General features: G+C 35.0%; 2 protein-coding genes across 2 annotated transcripts; both read right to left on the reverse strand.

Moving 5' to 3' along the window:
• Window positions 1-91: 91 nt before the first annotated feature.
• On the reverse strand, window positions 92-15,275 carry LOC141724034 (protein REDUCED CHLOROPLAST COVERAGE 1-like). Its single transcript, XM_074526019.1, has 24 exons — window positions 14,641-15,275; window positions 14,470-14,531; window positions 13,624-13,716; window positions 13,446-13,518; window positions 13,032-13,358; window positions 12,862-12,926; window positions 12,640-12,771; window positions 11,997-12,038; window positions 11,323-11,844; window positions 10,860-11,017; window positions 9,864-10,392; window positions 9,728-9,790; window positions 9,542-9,643; window positions 8,583-8,900; window positions 8,410-8,502; window positions 8,209-8,310; window positions 7,934-8,038; window positions 7,609-7,742; window positions 6,427-6,610; window positions 6,026-6,157; window positions 4,781-4,893; window positions 4,060-4,150; window positions 495-2,706; window positions 92-128 (listed from the first exon to the last, which is right to left on the reverse strand). The coding sequence occupies exons 1-23, from the start codon at window positions 14,702-14,704 to the stop codon at window positions 631-633; spliced, it is 5,580 nt and encodes a 1,859-aa protein (XP_074382120.1). The 5' UTR covers window positions 14,705-15,275; the 3' UTR covers window positions 92-128; window positions 495-630.
• A 1,118-nt stretch (window positions 15,276-16,393) lies between these two features.
• LOC141724036 (uncharacterized) lies at window positions 16,394-19,709 on the reverse strand. Its single transcript, XM_074526021.1, has 3 exons — window positions 18,933-19,709; window positions 17,213-17,762; window positions 16,394-16,823 (listed from the first exon to the last, which is right to left on the reverse strand). The coding sequence occupies exons 1-3, from the start codon at window positions 19,568-19,570 to the stop codon at window positions 16,677-16,679; spliced, it is 1,335 nt and encodes a 444-aa protein (XP_074382122.1). The 5' UTR covers window positions 19,571-19,709; the 3' UTR covers window positions 16,394-16,676.
• Window positions 19,710-20,640: the final 931 nt, after the last annotated feature.

A 20,640-nucleotide genomic window follows, 5' to 3' on the forward strand; every position in this document is an offset into this window, starting at 1 on the left:
ATATTAGCAACTACATGTCAGTCTTCTATTGTTGTGAATCAAGAATAATCAAAACTGTCTAACTGAACGGTATCATTGCCGGAAAAAAAAACTCTTAAAACCAATGAGCAAAACTTCCTGTAGTATGCCTGTAAATCAAGAAGAGATTACCAATTAGTTTTGGACAATTTAACCAAGAAATATAACAAAAGCAACATAAATATCTTTATCTCAATTCTCTGAGCAAGCATCTGAATTCTAACTAATCTGAATCAAGTACGATCTAAGATCCTTATGGCAATAGATTGAAAGATCAATTTATGTAAGAGAATCTTAAATTACGCGAACATGAAAAATAGATATGTGCAAGAGGTGTATCGGAAATTTAATCATCAATTTTTTCATAAAATGACACTTCAAACTGGGCTTTGACCTTTTATAGCAGTTGAGAAGTTTAAACAGCAAGCAAGAAATTGAAGGCAGCATACTCATGAAACATGATCCGAGGAACTCACCTTAAAACAATACTAGAGAAGGGTCAAAATTTCATGGAGCTCCCTATCACAAAATCCAGTTTCTTCTGTGTATAGCACCGGATTTATTTTATACCTTCTAATCATTCTGCATACTTTGAATATATAATAAAATTCCTTACGTGGCACTAGGAGTACTTTTATCATCTGAAGAAAAGCTGGTAGACTTGGGAGCTTCACTCTCTCGGATTACTCTGCTATATATGACCTTAAAAGACTTGGAATTATAAGGCCGACTAAGTAAACTTATTGGCATTCTCAGAGTCTGTTTTCGGTTTTTTCTTCCCCTAATCAAAATGTTGAAGGTTTTCTCATTCTCCGTTCTCCGAGGGTTACTTGGTATGTGACTATCACCACTGCTACCAACATTTTTATTAGGATCATTACTGCCGTCTAGTGAGTGATCAGAACATTGAACACCATGCAAATCTGGTTTAAGGTCTTCTTGTAGAGTTCCTGGTTCTACCCCCGCATTCAGGTTCTCACCAACAATCGAGGCTTGAGAACTTTCTTCAGTCTTAGTTTGGTCAGTAACATCAACAGACAACTTCAAACCGCTAGAGCTATCAACGTACTTAGATGCTTCCTTTGACACTAAAAATGGTTCAGCAATTGGCTCCACAACAGGTGCTGGAACAGAGAACTCCACTGGCTGACAGCCGGTCCAGACTGGGCCTTGTATGTACTCTGGTGCATTAGGGCTAGTGCTGCGTTGCCATGCAAAATGATTAGGATGGAAGGGGCTGCTAGTTACTGGAAAATTACTGGTTGGTAGTGGTTGTGAATGAGTGTACGGAGAAGGGTAGACAAATCGCAAAGAGTGTATCATGTTTGGGGTTGGTGGAGGTGAGGGATATGGGTGGTGAGGGGTTGGACCCAATGGCGTAACAGTCGACCCTGGATGAAGAGTCATATTCATTGGCCATGGAGCAACAGCTGGAACAGCACCAGGACCAGGAGGAAGAACAATATTGAGAGGCAAAGGAGGTACACGCGCAGCAGTAGGTGAAGGATTATACGGAGCTGCTAATGCTGACAACTTCTTGTTCGAGGCTTCTCGAGTATCAATAAAACATGTAACTGAAGGGTTTTTATTCAAATCCTCTATTTCTTTTAATGTGGAATATGGATGATGCTTATCTTCGAAACTGCTAGTTGGATCCTTTTCAATGCTCTCTTGTTTTACTTGATTTTTTTCAATAGTGCTAGAATGAGCCATTTCCCTGGTAGAAGAAACTACCTCAGGATGTTCATCCTCATTCTGAACAGTTGAATATGTTTCTTCAGGCTTATCGACAGTTATAGTCTCAACTTTAGAGTGATCAGTGGACTCGACGACAATTTCACATTTCTTCTCTTCTGCTCCACTGGTTTCTTGATCTCTTACAGTGAGTTCATTATTACCAGGAAAGTCATCCTTGGACACTTGGACCTGCAGCAATGAAATACTACCGGGTGGAGCCAGTGCTACATCCTTGTAAGAAGGTGATTTGCCAAGGCTCACTATTGAACTTTTTATTGATACCGGCATGACTTCTTTCTCTGCTGAAACAGGTCTGGCATCTTCTTCCCTACCAATTTCAGATTTCTCTGTGATAGAATCCTTGGTAGAAGAAACAGACTTTACTCTGTATGTTACAGCTTTCACAATTCTCCGACCAAATTTAGTACCCTGGGAGGGACTCTTTGCTGAGTGATACTCAACATATGTTCCGGGAGACATTAATTGTTTCTTTAGCATTTGATACTTACTATTCTGATAGGTACTCCTTGTTCTTGAATAGTCTTGTTCAGAAAGCACATCTTTCTTCTGGTAAGTGTAGACCTTGCTCATAGCCGCTCTCCGCTGCCTTAGTCGTCTCCCATACGAGCGACCTGACCTCGGTCTTTGAACCGGTTGCCACCCATCTTCTCCTCCACCGTGTGATTCAGGTGAGACATCATCAACAATAACAGCTTTTTCGGCAGAACTTTCCTCCAAAATAGGCTGCAAGCGAACAGGCTCTTCCTCGGATGTTTTTTCTTCAAGCGGTTGTTCAAACTCAACAGGTGGATCTGGGAATTCAACTTTTACATTTGTATCACCTTTAGGTTCAGGATATTGTTCATGTTCATTCAATGCCTCTTGAGGCATATCTTTTGGAGATCCCTCAGAACTAGCTAAGCCAAAGTTCTCGTAAGATTTCTCTTTCATCTGGAAACAAGAAATTTATCTGATGTAACTGAGATGGAAAAAATTGAGGTGAATACAGTTGAGGAGAGAAACACAGGCATTCATATGAAAAAAATAATACAATTTTGATAGTGAACGTTATGCAACAAAACAATTAATTTCAGTTTTGGGTATGACGTTTAAGCTAAATTATTCCTTAAATCTTCAAGAACTTCACAATAGTATAAGAATCACAAGTATTTATGTAACAGATAGACATATACAGAGGTTTGATCAAAGGGCTTTTAGGTGACTACTGACTATTCATGAATTACTGATACATTAGTAAAGAGGACTTAAGTTATTATTTCAGTCTTACAAGTTATGTATAAGTTATCTATTGGAAAAAATAAACACCCAGAATATAAACTCTCTTTCTTTTTCCACAAGCTCACTTGTCCTGATTTATTGAAGGTGTAAAAGAAAATCTTGTAGCCATGCTCCGAAAAAAAAAATCATCTAGGTAGTTAGGAAAGTAAGTACTTATTTCGTCAAAAATAAGCTAAAGTAAATGGGTTCTTAGTTTGAAAGCCATATTTGCCTAACACCATGGATCCAGCAAGAATGATACCAAACTCCAAAAGTCACATACCAGCTGTGATTTGTCATTTTTTTACTTAAAATCCAAATAAATTGTTCTCGATCGACACCATAAGATGGCCTTCAAGGCCAGTGCAATAAAATTAACGAAGTTAAATTGAATATATGCTTTTTATGATCAAACTATGTTTCTGGAATATGCCAGTAAATATGCCGTAAAACAGAGTGTTGCACCCCATCAACAACAGTTTAACAAACGCCTCTTGATATTTTCGTATCACCGGATCTGGGTGTCAAAGCAACTATAAATCCAATTAACAATTGAAAAATATCACAAGAAATTTTCTTTTACCAAACTAGAGGTCTTAAACCCTAATTGCAATCTACTTGATCCACATACAAATATTCTATATGTTTTATTGACTATTGTCGATGTTTTAAGTACTGCCTCCTTTGCAAATTTCACTATCCATACAAAGTAAACAAGTTTCAGTTGAAGTATATGATTAATTGATGCAATTAAATCTATAATTGTATGGCAGAGAAAAATTGAAAGAGGGTAAAACTCACTGTCCCCGAGAAGAAATGAAGCATCATAAAACTTTTTAAACCAGAGAGTGATGTTAAGCACAAATTATTGTTTTTCTCTTCTTTTTTTCAGGGGGTGGGAGGGGGGTCATTTTAGAACCTTGTTATTGTATAAGGAAGAATACATATTTAAAAACAATCTGTCGGAAATCATAAATATGTCTGATTGAAAAGCAAAATAGCGATATATACACACACTAAACAGACCTTTGATATATAGCTTTTCCTCTTTAGAAGTGCAGCATCTTTTCCTTTGCCATCATTACTCGGGCTAATGTAGTCAAGCAAATCTGATACACTACAAAGTGAACAAATTCCAGTTAATTTATAGATCAATATTTCCCATCCATGTTTCTCTTATAAGGATTGTCCAGTAAATCAATAAATAGGGTGATCCTCATTAATACATCAAAATTTTATTTAGTCATAAGTTGTTCTGCAAACCAGGTTTATCTAAGTTCCTTTTGCATATGCATTGTAGCTTATTTCCTCACGATGCTTTGTCAAAATTGGACCTAATATTTTATTTATCGTACCCTTTGGAAAAATGGAGCTACACTAATGTCCGCTACTATATCATTCAAGTCAATATGTTAAACCTTCATTTCAATAGAAAATGTTATGGCTTTTTTAAACTACATTAGTTGACGAGGGAATAATAAGATCACTGCCCTTAAATATGTAAACCCAAGAAACATCACTCTGCTAATATACTGGACATGAAGTTTCAGGAGGGGAGGATGAGAGTTGAGACGGTAATAAAGACATTACTTTTCTCTTAAAATCCAGACCCACAATCTATATACATTAATCTATATAGAGTTGAAGTGATTCCTTGGTGCACGACCAATAGATGCATCTTGGAAATGGGCATATGCTTAATTACACAATGAGGTCAGGACATGTCATCATTGCAAAATAATTATACCTTAAGTGGCCTTTACTGGCAATAGATGCATCAGGTCTCCGAGTCCCATTTCTTGCTGCTTCTTGCTGTTCAAAAGCCTTTGACTCAAAGTACTCAAGCCAGGCAGCAGCATCCTGCATCATATGTTTCCGTAATATTGTTGTCTAAAAAAGTGTGCATTATTTTTTGCTGGCCATCAAGATTAGTGTCTAGTGACATAAGTTTTTTATATGCCCCTAGCAAAAGAATTTGGTAGCCAGTTTGAAATGTTTTAGTATAAAGCATATGAACATCTTTAGAGAAGTTATTATGTGAGGTGTTAAAAAAATAAGATAACATTTTTACAATGCCATCAGTAATTTTTTAATTAGTAATCTAATTTAACACTTTCTAGATTATCGCAACCAGGGACCACATAGTAACAAATTTTAGGCTACCAACTTTTGGAAATAACCCCACATCATTATGTTTTGGAACTTGGGCAGAGCATGGTGCGGTTATATTTAAATTATAAAATTCAATTTCATGAAATATTGAACATGATCATTGTATATATACAGAAATTCAAATATTTATTACTTGGACAAAAATGTGAAAAAACAGATAATATCTACCATAACTGGGTTACTGCTTTGCATGACCAGATTGTAAAGATGCTTGGAAAATTTGGGTGCGGGTCAGAATACAATTACTATACAATCATTTTTCAAAACAAATAAAAATATGTAATCTTAGGGAAAAGTTCAATGGAGACCATTATGCAAGTAAAACATGTGATGCCGAAGATTATGTTTTTTTGCATTCCTTACCGAACATATATGCTCTCTAAGGTCCCCAATCTAATAGTGGTCTACATAAAACTCAATCCTGTATTTTAATTCTATGTATTTAAACAAAAATAATGGATACCTGTATTTGTAAAATATAATATATTATAGAAATATAAGATATATTACTTCTGTTCATTTATTTAGAAAGACCAAAGTTTGATCTTGGATTTTTGGCTTTCAGTTTTATATTCGGTTCGGTTCATCTCGGTTCATTATGGTTTCGGCCGGTTTCGTGTTTTATTCAGTTAAATTGTTCACCCATGATTGGGATTATCTTCTTGTATGCCCCCGCAGATCATTAGTTTTGAATTTCTTAGGAGGTCATGAATATGTAAATGGTCGTGTATAAGTTATAACCCATTTATATATAGAAGAAGCACTAAATGAAGTCACTCCAGATGCAAATATCTGCAAACCTAATAAAAATAGCAGGTACCTGTGTGCGAAGGTCTTCTGGGCCCAGCTTTGCTCTGAGTATCTGCAAGGTTGTTTGCTCATGTTGAACACTCAAAGGATAAGCTTCCATCAAGGATAGTGCAATTGCTATAGCATGGTAACTTGCTGCAGTCTGGCAAATGTCAAGCCAAAAGGATATTTATAATCATCTGTACAAGCAGACTTACAGTAGAATATAGTACAAATACTGTAGCGCAAGCAATCTGGAATTACATAACTAAAACAAAAACTTCAAGTAATACAATAGAAAATCAACGTATGTGATCATTTTTCACATACAAAATAATACTGTTTCTGAGATCACATTATCAAGGATCTCATTTGCTGACATAAGCGTCAAAAACATAACTGCGGACTTAATAATAAATAAATAAAAGTAACCTGTATATGGTCTGGGCCAAGTAACCGTTGGTTACACTTCAATGCTTTATGGAGATATCTAAGGGCAACATGTACATTTCCAAGGCCTTCCTCCATCATAGCTACATTGATGTATGTTGCAGCAGTATTTGGATGAGATGGGCCACATGTAAGATGTAACAGATACAGTGCGCGCTTCACATACCTTTACATCAACCAAAAAAAATATAAACTTAGAAATATGCAACTAGGAAATAGTACTCTTTTACACGAAAAATTATCAGTGATGACCTCTGACAAATACGGTGATATATACTGCCTCGGAAATATTCGTAAAAAAACTTAAAATTTATATATCTTTAGAAGTCATGACTCATGACCATAATTATACAGAAATGGTAAAAGTTTTAGCATGTAGAGACTATAGACTGTTAAACTATATCAACAAAAACTTTTAAAATGTATCACTAAGTTAGCTGCACACACACACAACAAAATTAAGAAACCATTAAATGAAAAGTCTTCCCTTATACAAATATATCCTTTCCTCCTTAAGATCATATATCCTACAACAACTCATACCAGGATTCTGGTCCTCACCAAAATAAAGTGCAGCTACAATGAATAATATATCTTTTAAGAAATAAAAACCTATTATTCACTAAACAGGGTATGATCAAGTATCGGGTAGGGATAAGCTTAGAAATGACAACCTCTGTGTACATATAGAAAATACCAAGCAAAATAACTGTCTAGCTCCTGTCGAATTAATTCTCACAGTACCAGCCTAGATCTACAGAAAATTGATAATAAAGATTGCAGGGAGGTATGTTGTCATGTGTCTTACACTTGATGAGGTTATTAATACGATGAAATGAAAACTTTAGATCAATTTATTAGATATTCATCTCAATTAAGCTTCAATTAAGAATTACATAGGGGTAGGCTACATAAATCCTTTTTACTTAATTTCCTCTGTCAAGAACCATCTCACTGGTTTTAAGCAAAATAAAGTACTCCGAATAAACTACTACATGAGGGAGGTTGTAACTCTATACTTATAGTTATATCCCACTAAAAACATGGACCAACACATCTGTAACCTAGAAAACACATTTAGTCAGCAATGGTGAACAAATATGCACACAAGTACATATATAAAGGCTAGATCAAATAATCTCGTACAAATGAAACAAAACATACTTCAGAGCGAGTTCTGTATGCTGGAGTCTGTAATAAAACACAGCAAGATCCCCATAACTCTTCATCGTATCTGGATGATCTAATCCTAATTCCCTTTCATTGATATCCAATGCCTTTTGCTGATAGATTGTAGCCTGTTATAGGTGTTTATATATATCAGCTAATTTTTAGATGTAGATATTTATGGTCTCAAGAATATAAAATAGATAAAGATTACAGTTTTGGGCCAAAATGTGGAGCAGAACAAGCAGATTTAGTAGATAAAGATTTAATCTTTACTTCTACAAAAGTTCAATAGATAGCAAATTCCAAAGTTATTGCAGACCTGATTGAAGTCTCCTGTGTGATACAAAACTACAGCAAGAAGACTGTAAGCTCCTGCTGTCATCCTGTGGTAGGGACCGCAAACCGCAACCAGCTTTGCAAGAGCCTGGAAATGCCAGTGAAACACACAATATAACTGGCCAGCTTAATAAGATACTAAATACATGAACAGATGAGAAGTAGATACCACAAATTATACTTTTTTTGGTCTTGGTGTCCCGATGTTTTAATCAATTAATAACCGAGAGGCATACACAAACATTGCAGACAGAATACCTTTGTTCCATAGCTGACTGCATCTTCAAGCTTTCCCTTATCTAGAGCTGTTTTTGATGATTCCAAGAGTTGCCGTCCATCAGCAGATGAGCATGCTGCTTGCTGAAAAAGGTCAAAAGATAAAAAAATGCATCCATTATCAGAAGTAGGTATAACTCAAAATATGGAATCACTATCAAATAGCATTGTTTGCTTTTTTACCTTATGCACCGGTACTAAGCTGACAATGTCTACTTTCTGGAAAGGTTGAGGGGAATCCATGTCATAGTCTCTTGGGACTAGTTCAATACCCACCTATATATTTTCACGAGGATGAGAATCCAAAAATCCCTAGTGTAGACACAATACCAAAAGGTTAAGAATAAACCAACTACCTTGTGGCACAATCCACGAAGAATTGCAAATTTCCTTACATCTTTGTAATTCATGATGCTAAGATCCCATTCATAACGTTTTTTTAAAAATACCTCTAACCATCTCCATATAAGCGGATCAATCCCGCAAAATTGACCAGATTGGTCGCTCTCACAAACTCCGAGCATCAAGTTCAATGCAGCAGCAATAACCCCAGCCATATCATCTGTATTAACAATACTTGCAATCACAGCCTGGAGAACATGCTTGAATGCCCGTACAATCATCTCATGAATACACAGGGACTGCACGTGTGATAACTTTTCTGAAAGCTTGACCTGGTTAAAATAAAAACAGTATCAAGCGACATATTTGGCAGTGGGAAAACATATTTCTTACTTAGTGGGTACATGTTTTCACTTCTAAAGTTCTCAACAAATTCAAGAAATAGAATTTAACTTGAAGATTGGATACACAATGGTAGGGTAGAGAATTTTTATTTGAGTTTCAAATATACAATGATTAACTGTAGCTCAAACAAATTGGACAATTAAGAGAAACATCATATGCTTGGAGTGAAGACTTGAGCTTACTAGCTGATAGTACTTGAGCCTACTAGCTGATATTTTATGATTTCTTGAGATTGAAATTCCCTTTCTTATAAAGGAAAAAAAGTCATTCACTATGACATGATATTACAACATAGGTTATGGTAAAGTAGAAAAATATGTGTGGGTGAGTAAGTCCTAAAATATAGGTCTACCAAATCAGCGAACAGGAAATAACATGACTTCTTGCAATTTCATGTTAAAACCCTTAGGTTACGAAATGTGTACGGTTACTGAAATACACAATATTCAAGTCAAAGTTTGAGAAGGATGCATTCTCTCCTTTAAAAGGCATATTAAAAGTGGTTTGAAAGATTAAACTCTTTTTTTTTTAATGGTAGTATTGTAAATTCTGGGTACCACACACTTACCACTTGTCCTAGAGAACACATCCGAAGTCCTCGGGTGTGCATGAAATCAGTCAGAGTCCTTCCATCAACGGGGGAGAGTTCCAAGGAACCAAAATCGGCAACCTACATTTTATAAGATGATTACGTTAATAAGTTAATGCTCACAGGACAATTACATAATTAAAACAACATAATCTAAGTACTTACCAGTTTTGGAAGAGCAACCTCGTCATAATATTTCCGAGACAAGGTAATCAAATCTTGCAAAGACTGTCAAAACAATCAGCCAGTTACTATATACCTGAGAACGAAATAAGAATACTACAAATTTCTAGGAAACTACCTCGCAGTGTAGTCCAGTTTCTGTCTCTTTTAGTCTGGTAAAGGCATCATCCGTCATCAACTTCCTCAATGCCAACTCATTTTCATTGGCATTCACCTCCAATTGGGACTCCGGAGAAGGAAGCACCACACTGTCTACATCTCCATTGATAGCATTTGCAGTCATCCTAACATTGTCAGGCTGCAGGTCATCTTTACTCCCATTAATGTTCCTTTTGTTTTTTAGAGATCGGAGTGATGTACCAAGCCCCTCAACCTTCACCTCGTTTTTTGTTTTCTCAGCAGAAAGCTTCTTTTCTTTTTCTGACTTTTTCTGATCTTGCAAATGTTGTATCCAGCAAGCTCCAAGTTCCCATCTTGTGAATGTATGCCCTTTCGGTTCCTCTTCATCAAGCTTAGAGAGGCTGTCTTTTAAAAGATCTCTTACAAAATTGCATCCGGAATTGAGCTCAACATGATCCAAATTCTTTAAATCTAGTAACGTTTTGTTATCTTCAGGAGTCGATTTTTTATGAAGAAGCTTTCTCAAACTGCAAGAAACAAAGATTACAACTTATCCACTTTTTGCACTTGAAATGAGTAACATAAAAAGACGTGTCACGCTAATTAAATTGTGATATGTAGGAAGTTATATGCATGATATGGGTAAAGAAGTAAAATTTAAACTACTGACAATGAGCGGTGACCTCTGGGTCTACTGGTACCACCCTCGCTTCCCTTACAGGATGTCGAGGGTTCAAATCTTGTCAAAGACAAGATGTGTGTGTGTGTATTAATTATAAAAACAAAATGAGTTCTAGCTTGTGTTACATAACATAATACAGGAAAAACGTTTGCACTGGTTAATGTCTTTTCATTGGGCTAGAACTTTGGAAATTGGGGAAATCAAAAATTTTACGAGACAAAATGCAATATCTCTGCTTAAAGCAATAAGGCTAAATCAACAAGTACAACTTTTCTAATCTTTATGTTATTTAGACAGTACAGTTCTACCAACCTGTTAATATTGAGGGCACATGCACCACCATCAGGTTGATCAAGAAGCCCGGGGTTTTCTGATGGAGGACCTAATTTGATGTTGTCACTCACCACAACTTTCACAACAGCAATATAACCACAATATCTTACATTGACAACCCCCAAAGTGGAAATATCCTGCAGTGAATGTCAGAGTTCTCCTCAGCTTGTCTCAGATTAAGCAACATTAGTTCATTAATTACAATACATTGCTATGTCTAAAGACCTTTTCAGTGGCAGGTGGTACTTCATAGTACCAATGGTATCTGCTATAATTTGGCTGGCATCTATTTATAACTTTAAAATCTATCACTTGCTATAAAATATAAATTATATAATAAATATTTATAATATTTGCACTGGAATCCTATTTAAAATTAAAATTCATTTAGAACCCTGCATTACAGTTCCCAAGATAATCAGAAGTTTAATGATGTACTTACATGGGCAGCTGTGTTTTCATCAGCAGTGATCCCTTTCAGGAGGTTTCTTTCCTCCAAGTTCTTCTGCTCTACTCCAGTTGTGTGACTTCCATCAATTTTGGTATCTAACTTGCAGCTAGCACTGAGAGCATCTCTGATGACAGTTATACTCAAGTCTCCAACTCTCTCTGTATGCGTTTCACTTTTTACATCTGAACCATTCACACTTGATTTTTCCATTAAATGTTGCACGGCCAAAATGCCTCGAAAGATGGCAACATCTACAAAAAGGCTGTGTAGTATAAAAGCTTTTCTGTCTCGAATCTGCCTCTCCTCGGCTGTCTTGCAAGGCATAGACGCGACAAATAAAAATTCATTAGCCCAAGGTAGCAAATCACTTTTCTCATCTCTTCGGAAACCACCCCCATTTCCTCCCCATGTTTCATCCTCCATCGGAAGCGGAGGAAAAATTGATGGTAAATGTGAAGCAACAGGAGGGATGAGCCATGTATTAGCTCTGAAGCCATAGGGAAGATTCCCAAACTACAGTTAAATTCAATGATATTGTTAAGAACTTTACTGCTGGCATAATCAATAAGTATAAATTGTGAAAGAGGGTTCAAAAATATCGTTCAAAAATCAGTTTAAACTTATAAGGCAGACCATAAATTCAAATTCAAGTAACCGATGTTTACCTTATTGCGTTCCGAAAATGCTTTTATAAGATCATCGTATGCCTGAACAGATACAGAACGCGTCGAAAATTCAGAAAATTAGGTCGTCACGATGCAGATATTAAGCAGATAGTAAGCAGATATATATTATGCACGGCTCTATTTTGTGAAAGGATTAGGCCTGGGCATCAACTCGATAATATATTTCCTTCCGTCATCAGAAAAATATTTAAATATTTTTTTAAGCATTAACAACATTTAATCATATGAAACACAATACAATGTGAAATCACAACTCTTATTATTCTATTAGATAGGCAATCAATTACGCCCTAACTAAACTAGAAATAATCCTAACCAATAATCGATAAGCCAGTCCTAACTCAACTACAGACAAAGTTAGAGCAATATCTAAAGAGCCTAGCATAAACAACAGCCAGAGCCCAGAATTACAAGATAACATGCAAACTACAGATATGATAAACAGTGAATATTAATAAGCCAATGTTGCCTTAACTCAACAAAAAAAACTCATTGCAATAGTTAAAATATTCTAGTATCAGTAACTATAAAGATTTACAACTAACATGAAAACAATCAATGCGCATAACAGCATAAAAAATATGATCAAGAATGCATATCATCATTAAAAAGGCATACTAACTTTATCAAAAGCTCGATTAATTTGTCGTAACAGATCAACAAGGTTGTGGCACAGTATTCTGTGCTTTCCAAAAATGTAAAATCCTTTTCGACAAACTTCAACATTGATTAGCTTCCCGTTGCAGGCTTTAACCTGTACAGTTCATAACACATCTGTTATTCTACTATTTCTTACATTGTAAAATTACAAGCAGCGATAATTATTGAATAGTTAGACACTTACTTCAAGAGAGAAGAGATGATCAACTAAAATGTCATCATTTTGCTGTCTCTCTACCTTCCTTATGACTGCATCATTTCGGTACATCAATTTAGGACTAAAATGTAGAGAGAGAGGGAGAGAGAGAGAGAGAGAGAGAGAGAGAGAGAGAGAGAGAGAGAGAGAGAGCTAACATTGAAGTGGAGGAGTGAGATGAGAAAGCGAGAAGAACTCGTAAAAGCTACCAAGTTTCGGAGACGAGTTGCCTATCTCTCCGTCACCGTCGACCGACACGTCTTTCGGTGCCGGAGGTGGCGGTAGAGCTGCCGAGTTTTTCTTCGGCGGCGGAGAAGTTCGTTTTCGTTGCGATTTTTTCGAGGCCTTGCTATCCTGCGGCGCCGGAGCCGGAGCAGTCTCGCCGGAATCTTCCTTTTTCACCGACGGGCCAAAGCTCGTTGTGCAAGCTACTATATCTAACAACCTTCTAACATGCGCCGTCGCACTCCGTTCATCATAGTCCTCTGTAAAAGGGTAATTTCGACAATTTATCTCAACAAATCTAACGACGTTGTATAAGAAAAAGTAAATATATATATATATATATATACCTTCGGTCAAAGTGAGTATGCAGGGCTTAAGTGCAGCAACGTCCACCGTATCTTTCAACCGGGGCCCCCTTACCTATTTGAGGGGCAAAATGGTAAATCAATTATAAATGTTTTTTTTATTTATATATATATTACGAAAAGAAAATATTGGTTGCTGAATTTACAAAAAAAGCCTTACCTCATGAGATAAGGAGAAATGGGTAATGTTGCAAGTTAAGGTATTCACGGATAATAGACGCCGAATATCTATAATCCTGTCCGTTGATATTCCCTGGCCAAAATTACATTAATTGTTAATTTCTCATAATTTTTTATCAATAATAGTTCTGAGATTCAAATCATCACTGTATCAGAAGCATTTTAGACTCAAGGGCAAATATGGAAACAAATTAGTAGAGGATTCTTGCGGGAAGTTTCCAATTTTAGTAGTGTGTTTGTCACCTTAGTTTGCACTTTTATTGTATCATTATTTTCTTTTTATGTTTAAATTTTCAAAAATTGGAAACCGATATAAAAGAAAACTAGCAACAAGTGGTTGTAAATATATTTCTTATAATTTTGATATACATATAATATTTATATACTATATTAAAATTATCAATCATTGTAGCGTGTTAAAACTGTTTTCGAAAGAAGAAGACAGTTATCTATACTTGTACGACATTATCTTACATTCTAACAATATTTTTAAAAAATTCTTAGCTACTAATAGAAATAGTAGCCTAAAACTAATTTTGACGTGTTATAGATAATCATATTATCAATATTACGTGATTCTGTATTATCCAAAAACATGAAAGTCTATTGAAATTTTGTATTATATGAGTTATAAATTATTAATAATTATTTTATAGATTATTTGTATTTTCTGTAATATTCAAATTCGACAATGACCAAAAAATAATGTGCATACATGCAAGCTGCATGATAAGGTCCACATGTCAAAATTGGAACAATAAGATGTTAACTAAAAATGTGTTTCACAAAAAATATTATCAAGAAGTTGAACATGGAGATGCCAAACCTTTAAAACCACTTGAATCTCATCCGGAAGATTGATAGTGATATCAATTACAACGGGAAGAACTGCAAATTAAGCAAAAACTGTTATTACTAGTACTAATCCAATGTCATTTATGAGGTAAAAAAAAATCATATATTTTCGAGATTGTTATTAAAAATGAATAATGCAAACCCTTCTCCTCTTTCTTCTTCTTGTCTCCTTTGGTCTTGCCTTTGCCATTCTTGTTTGGTGCCATTTTAGCTCGACAAGCAAAGCTTCAACTTACAAATGAATAATTCTACTACCTTTGACGAAAATAAATAATCCGGGGAATATTTCAGTCACCAAAGCTATACTGCAAGCTTTATTTAATGAACGAACAAGTGATATGATAAGGGCTTGAAGAATTATTATCAGATAGAAAAACAGCTAGAACAGAATTCAGTGATGACAAGTACTAAGAAGTGCTATAATGAGTTGATAGAGAAGGTTCATAAATTTGCATAAGTACAACACAGCAGAACAGTGGTGCAGTTATGTTTATGTGTGTGTTTATTAAATTTTGTGTATAAGCATTTAAAACAGAGTAGGTGAAGATGGTAGGAAGTATAAAGGTTGGAGTGTATTGGAGAGAAGTGAGGCAACAAGGAGTTTGAAAATGAAGCTGTGAGTAGCTTAAGCTGAAAATAAAAATGAAGAAGATATAAGAGAGATTGCAAGGAGATTGTGAGGATGATAAGGAAGGAAGGGTCAAGATTTAAGGGTCAGATATATCTATGGCATTATATGCCAGTTTTTCTGGCCTGGGGCTGCCAGGATGCAATGAAAATTATACTTTCCCACAGCAAAAAGTCTTAATTGCCAATGTTTATATTTGCTACAAGAAGTTTTGAAAATATTGTATTGTATATTTGTATGTATTATCCTTTAGACTTTAGATTGATTGTTTGGATGAAATAATGATAAGGGCTTTATTGTAAATTTGATGGACCCCTATTTTTGGAGTTTTGCAAGATAACAAGAATCTATTCAATTTTTAGAAATTAATTAATTTGTGATTTAAAAAGGCTTTGCTCTGCAGCTCTTTCCAGAGAGAGCACATTAAAGTGTGGCTTAGATGAAGACACATCAGTACTTCTAGAGTAATTTTCAATCAATTAAACAGCCCACAATCCATCCATATTTCACTCTTTGTCTAACATTTGTCATATGAAATCCTCTGTTAACTGTTATTACTAAGGTACCCTGTACTTTTTCTGACTCCAAGTTCATAATTTGTTTGGCTATCTAAGTTTTGGTGCTCAGCCTATAATTTCAACCTTGATATGTTGCTTATTTCATTACATGCTTTCAGATGTATTCAAGTACATAGCAGCACACAGATGAAAGAAACATGTTAGAACACATTTCTCTTGCATGATTTCATGCACTGATTTGGCATATACTTGTTAGAAGATACTTCATTTGTAATCTCTATTACTATAATCCTAGTTGGTTGTTTAGAGTTCTTATACATTGTGAAAAATGAGGGTTACTTATCCTAAGTAGATAGCATATGCACCAGCAAACAAACAATGTGGTGACAGACACCCAATTACATGTTGGTAAGCTGCAGGATTGCAGGACCACTGGTGGCAGGACAAGTTGATTTCTTGGCTTTTCAAAAACTCAAAATTAGGGTTTCATATGCACACACATGTATAGTGTAGGGCTATTTTTACAAAACATCTTAAAGTGCACTTCTATGAACAAACACTCAAGGAGCATTGCCTATAACTTTTCATAGTTCTCTAGCAAAAGTTTATAAGTTCGATAGTTACTCATTAGGGTTGAATCTCAGATTTCATTCTGCTAAAGGATATTGTTAACAGCATTCATTGATCAAATGGAACATCATTTCCATCTATCAATAGACTCATTCCTTGTATACCTTATGAAAAACAAATTACTAATCCATCCAATATTGCAATACCCATGATAACAAATTGTCATTGTTCAGTAAAACAAGCATCCTAAGTGCAAACTGTATTATTCATTATTTTTACTACATTAATTTTGCTTCAAATACAGAAGTATCTTCTTCAGACAAACAAGTAAAGAACATTCATATATATACACATTCATAGGGCAGGACAGTCCCGAGCTATTGGGTGAAAGAAAGCCAGCCTAAGAGTCATTTCTGGTAAGGCAGCCCGAAGCCATTATAGGCACAAAGGCAGGAAAGTCATTCATTTCTTGGCTAACAACTTCTTTGGAAGCTTCTCCACAGGTGTGGTCTTGAGAAGAAAAAGCCTAGCAGCTCGCTCTTGCAGAGTACCACCACACTTCAACCCTTGCTTTTGCAGCTCAGTTTTTAATCTTTCCATTCCCAAAGCCTGAAGAGAGAATAATCATCATAGTCATAATCATTATTATTATGATAAATCAAAATTTAGCTGTTTTAACACACACCTGCAATAATATTTTAGTCTTATCATAAATTTCAAAACTTAGCTAACATTTTTTAAAAAAGATAATTAGCGTATACAAAAATAAACATACCCAAAGAATAATTTACTCGAATGATAATGCAATCTGGCCGACTACTATATCTTCAAAATATTAGGAAACAATAGATGGAACTTTGAGATAAATGTTGGCTCAAATGAGCAAAACTATTTCCTTTTAACAATTTTTGATCCACGTATCCAGAATATGCTTGGTAACACGAAAAATTAGGAGACTGACAAAATGAGAAATAACAAAATAAATTGAAGAAGTTTACCTCCATCTCAGCTGCCGAACCATATTCATTGAAATCTAGTGGCTTGTCCACAACTGGAACATCCTCCAACAAAATAGGGACAACTGGAGACTCGATGACTAGTTTTTCTACAACACATGATTTAACTTCGGTGAACTCTTCAATTTTATTCTGAGAAGCTTCAACTTCAGCTGCCACCTCTAAATAAGTTTCATTTTCCTCCTGGACCATTCTTTGTTCATGAATCTCCACAGATGGTTTCTTCACTCCGTCCTCTTGGTTTAAAACACCTCCAATGGGGGAGTTTTCAGATGATTGTATCCTTCTCTCCACAACAATATCCTTCTCTTGTTCAGAAGAATTGCTCTCAGATAAACATCCCACAGAAGATTCTCCATCTATTTTCCCACCAGTAACAGAGCCTGAGCTCCCGTTAGCTTCTTCATGCAGCTCTGATGATTTTTCATTGTTTATGACGACAGACTTCTCAATTTGCTCGCCCAATTCTTCATCGCTGTCATCTTCATCGGTATCCTCAGAATCACTTGCATCCATTTTTTTCTTCCCCTTCCTAATTAAACAAAAAACAAAACGAATTAGAAACTTGTGTAAAATTAAACGTTCTAATATTCATAGTACTCTCCAATCTTATGCAATACATTCATGCAGCTATCAAAGAAGTCCAGCTGAACTAAATTTTAAACGTGCGCAATACACATCTCCTTTTAAGTATTGATTTTTCGACATGATCACTTTTATGCAAGTTATTTTTATAAAGGAACAAAATTTAGCATTTGTTTCATTATCCTATTTCCATAAAGTAAAGGTAAAACCTGATTTTCTCTAAGACTGCTATTTTGAATTCTTTAATTTATATCACAATTAGAACTTTCAAGACAAGTAACAAACTGTGAAAACGTATAACCTACAACTTAATTATACTAAACTTCATAAAGTCTCCAATCAAGAAGGAAACAAACCCAATTAGAACCAAGATCATATACATAGTACAACACAACGAGGGAAAAATAATAATTAAAAAAACAGATCATCCAATATGCAACACCAGACCTCAGAAAGTTACAAATATTAAAACCAATAAACAAGTCCGTTTAAAAGTATTAACTTTCCAAGTCAAGAAAATTTTGAACATGTTTGAACATGGGTGATACATGCCGTCAGGTCCAATTCAAAGTACCAACTTTTCCACATGAACGCTTTAATATCATCTGATTTATGCATGTTTTTCAAAATGAGATAAAAATAAGTCCTTTCAATACTATCCTATTGCCATATAAAGTAAGCAAAAAATCATCCCCTACGATAGTTACTTTGGGAAAAAAAATCTCAACATCATACCTAAAATGGGAAATTGAAACAAGAATAAGTGCCAGTGCTAATTAAATTTTGAGTGATCATTGGTGCTACAATAAACTTATACTCCAATCCTAGTGCTTAAATATCTATAGCTATGCGTCAGACTTGATTTCACAGGCTGTACTACACAGCATAACGTACTAGTGAACGACTGTACACAGTAAGTATTGTGACAATACTTATTAGTGTTATATACAAGAGTGTGTGTGAACATGATATTAAAATCAGACAATTATAAGCCCCAAAACTCAAAAAAGCAGTATCCCAATACCAGAAAACAATACACATGATCATAAACATTACATAGATAACCAACATATAAACAAATAACGCAGAATGCAAGTATTGACAAAAAAAACCTTACCAAATCTTCGTTTTCTTAGAAGAACTAGCCTCCTTATTACCGCCCTTCCTCTTCCCACTCTTCTTAAAAAAATCCCCAAGCGACTCCCGAACCGACTTGTCAACCTCCATCCTACACTTCTCGGAATCCTTAACATACTTCTCGACATACTTCTTCGCCGCACTCTCCCCTCCTTTCGCTTGCTTCTTCCCTTCCTTCACCCGCTTCTTAATAAACTCCTCCGCCACTTTCTCCAACCTCCTCTCGGCAGCTTCAGCATTCCACTCCTCCATCTTCTTCTCCGCATTCACATGCCTAAGTCTCCGTCCACTCATATCGCGACACGCATCGAAGTTATTCGTCTTCTTCTGCCCGGCTTTCGTGCCGGCGCCACGGAGAAGGGAGCCAAACCCACCCTTTCCGCCACGTAGGCGGAGTAACAGCGAAATGGGGTTGATGGGATGGGTGAGATGGACATATTCGTTGGGGTCTTGGAGGAGTTTTCCGTTGGAGATTAGGATTTGGTGGTGAGGTGGAATTGAGGTGATCGAGTGAATTAGGGTTTTGATTTGGGTGATTTCAATTGATGGGGTCGTGAAATTTAGGGTTTTGGTTTTGCCGTTTAACAGTTTGAGGTGAATTTGATGGGTATTCGCCATGGTTGGATTTCACAAAGGATTCAAAGAAATGGTGTTTTTCAGATTCGAATAATTGTCGTGTTGAGATTTGTGTATTTGTGTGTGTGAATAGATCCTCTTGATTTAGATATACGCCCTAATTTATTGTTGAACATCAGGTCGGGTTATGTTGACATGATGTGGCGGGCTATTTGTAATTTGGAAGAAAATTGTATAATTCGTTTAAATTGATTTAATCGAAAGTCGAAGCGGGAATTTATCATAATTATTACCTGTTGGATAAGGATTATATATATTATAACACAAAAACCAATTAAGAAATATAATAATCATTTAATAATCGAATTAAAATTATCTTGAGTAAGCCACTAAAATTTTAAAACACTTAAACCATTTTTATAATTATATTGAATACATTATTGGGAAATTACCCAAAATAATGTTTTTAAGTGTTTTTTTTACAATTTTTAGTTTTTACTATTTTCTGAATATATTTTAAAAAATACAAAGTAACCAAAATTAGCTATATGCTAGTTTAGAACTCGTGTGATGTACGGATTTCTTTTAAATGATATGATTCAATTATAATTATATATATACTAGTTTAAAATTCGTGTGATTCACGGATCGCACAGATTTTTTTTTAATATTATATATTTTTTAAAAAAATACATTGAATTTAATTTTTTTGTTCATTTAAAACTTTAAATGATATGATTATATGATAATTATATTAGTATACGTATATGTTCGTAACTTTTTTGAACATTTAAACTTATTTAAAATAAAAGCATTGGTAAGGGGGAAATTTTATTATAACAAAATTATTATTTAATTGTGAATAAAAATATAATGTCTACATTATGTTGGGACTTTAAAAAAATTTATTTTAGCATGATGATTACTTAATCGATTAACTATAACTCTAAAAAAGATTTTCGTAAAAAATAATATTACTAATTGAACGGTATAGTTTTATTGATAATTTTATGTGCATTTAAAAAAAAATATGTTTTAATTAAAATTTGATTTTGTAGTTCATATCAATAGAATACGATTTATACTTAGTGTAATATTAATTTGATTTATCT

This window comes from Apium graveolens, chromosome 5 (assembly GCF_009905375.1).
Source record: "Apium graveolens cultivar Ventura chromosome 5, ASM990537v1, whole genome shotgun sequence".
Classification (NCBI taxonomy): Eukaryota; Viridiplantae; Streptophyta; class Magnoliopsida; order Apiales; family Apiaceae; genus Apium; species Apium graveolens.

Excerpts from the sequence above, each read along its gene's own strand:
- LOC141724034 (XM_074526019.1), bottom strand. The coding sequence starts at position 14,704 with ATGGCACCAAACAAGAATGGCAAAGGCAAGACCAAAGGAGACAAGAAG. Across the intron at positions 10,393-10,859 it reads TGTGCCCTCAATATTAACAG|TTTGAGAAAGCTTCTTCATA; the intron begins GTTGGTAGAACT and ends TGTTTCTTGCAG. Across the intron at positions 8,901-9,541 it reads TGTGTTCTCTAGGACAAGTG|GTCAAGCTTTCAGAAAAGTT; the intron begins GTAAGTGTGTGG and ends TATTTTAACCAG.
- LOC141724036 (XM_074526021.1), bottom strand. The coding sequence starts at position 19,570 with ATGGCGAATACCCATCAAATTCACCTCAAACTGTTAAACGGCAAAACC. Across the intron at positions 17,763-18,932 it reads TCTAAGAAAACGAAGATTTG|GAAGGGGAAGAAAAAAATGG; the intron begins GTAAGGTTTTTT and ends TTGTTTAATTAG. Across the intron at positions 16,824-17,212 it reads GTTCGGCAGCTGAGATGGAG|GCTTTGGGAATGGAAAGATT; the intron begins GTAAACTTCTTC and ends TTCTCTCTTCAG.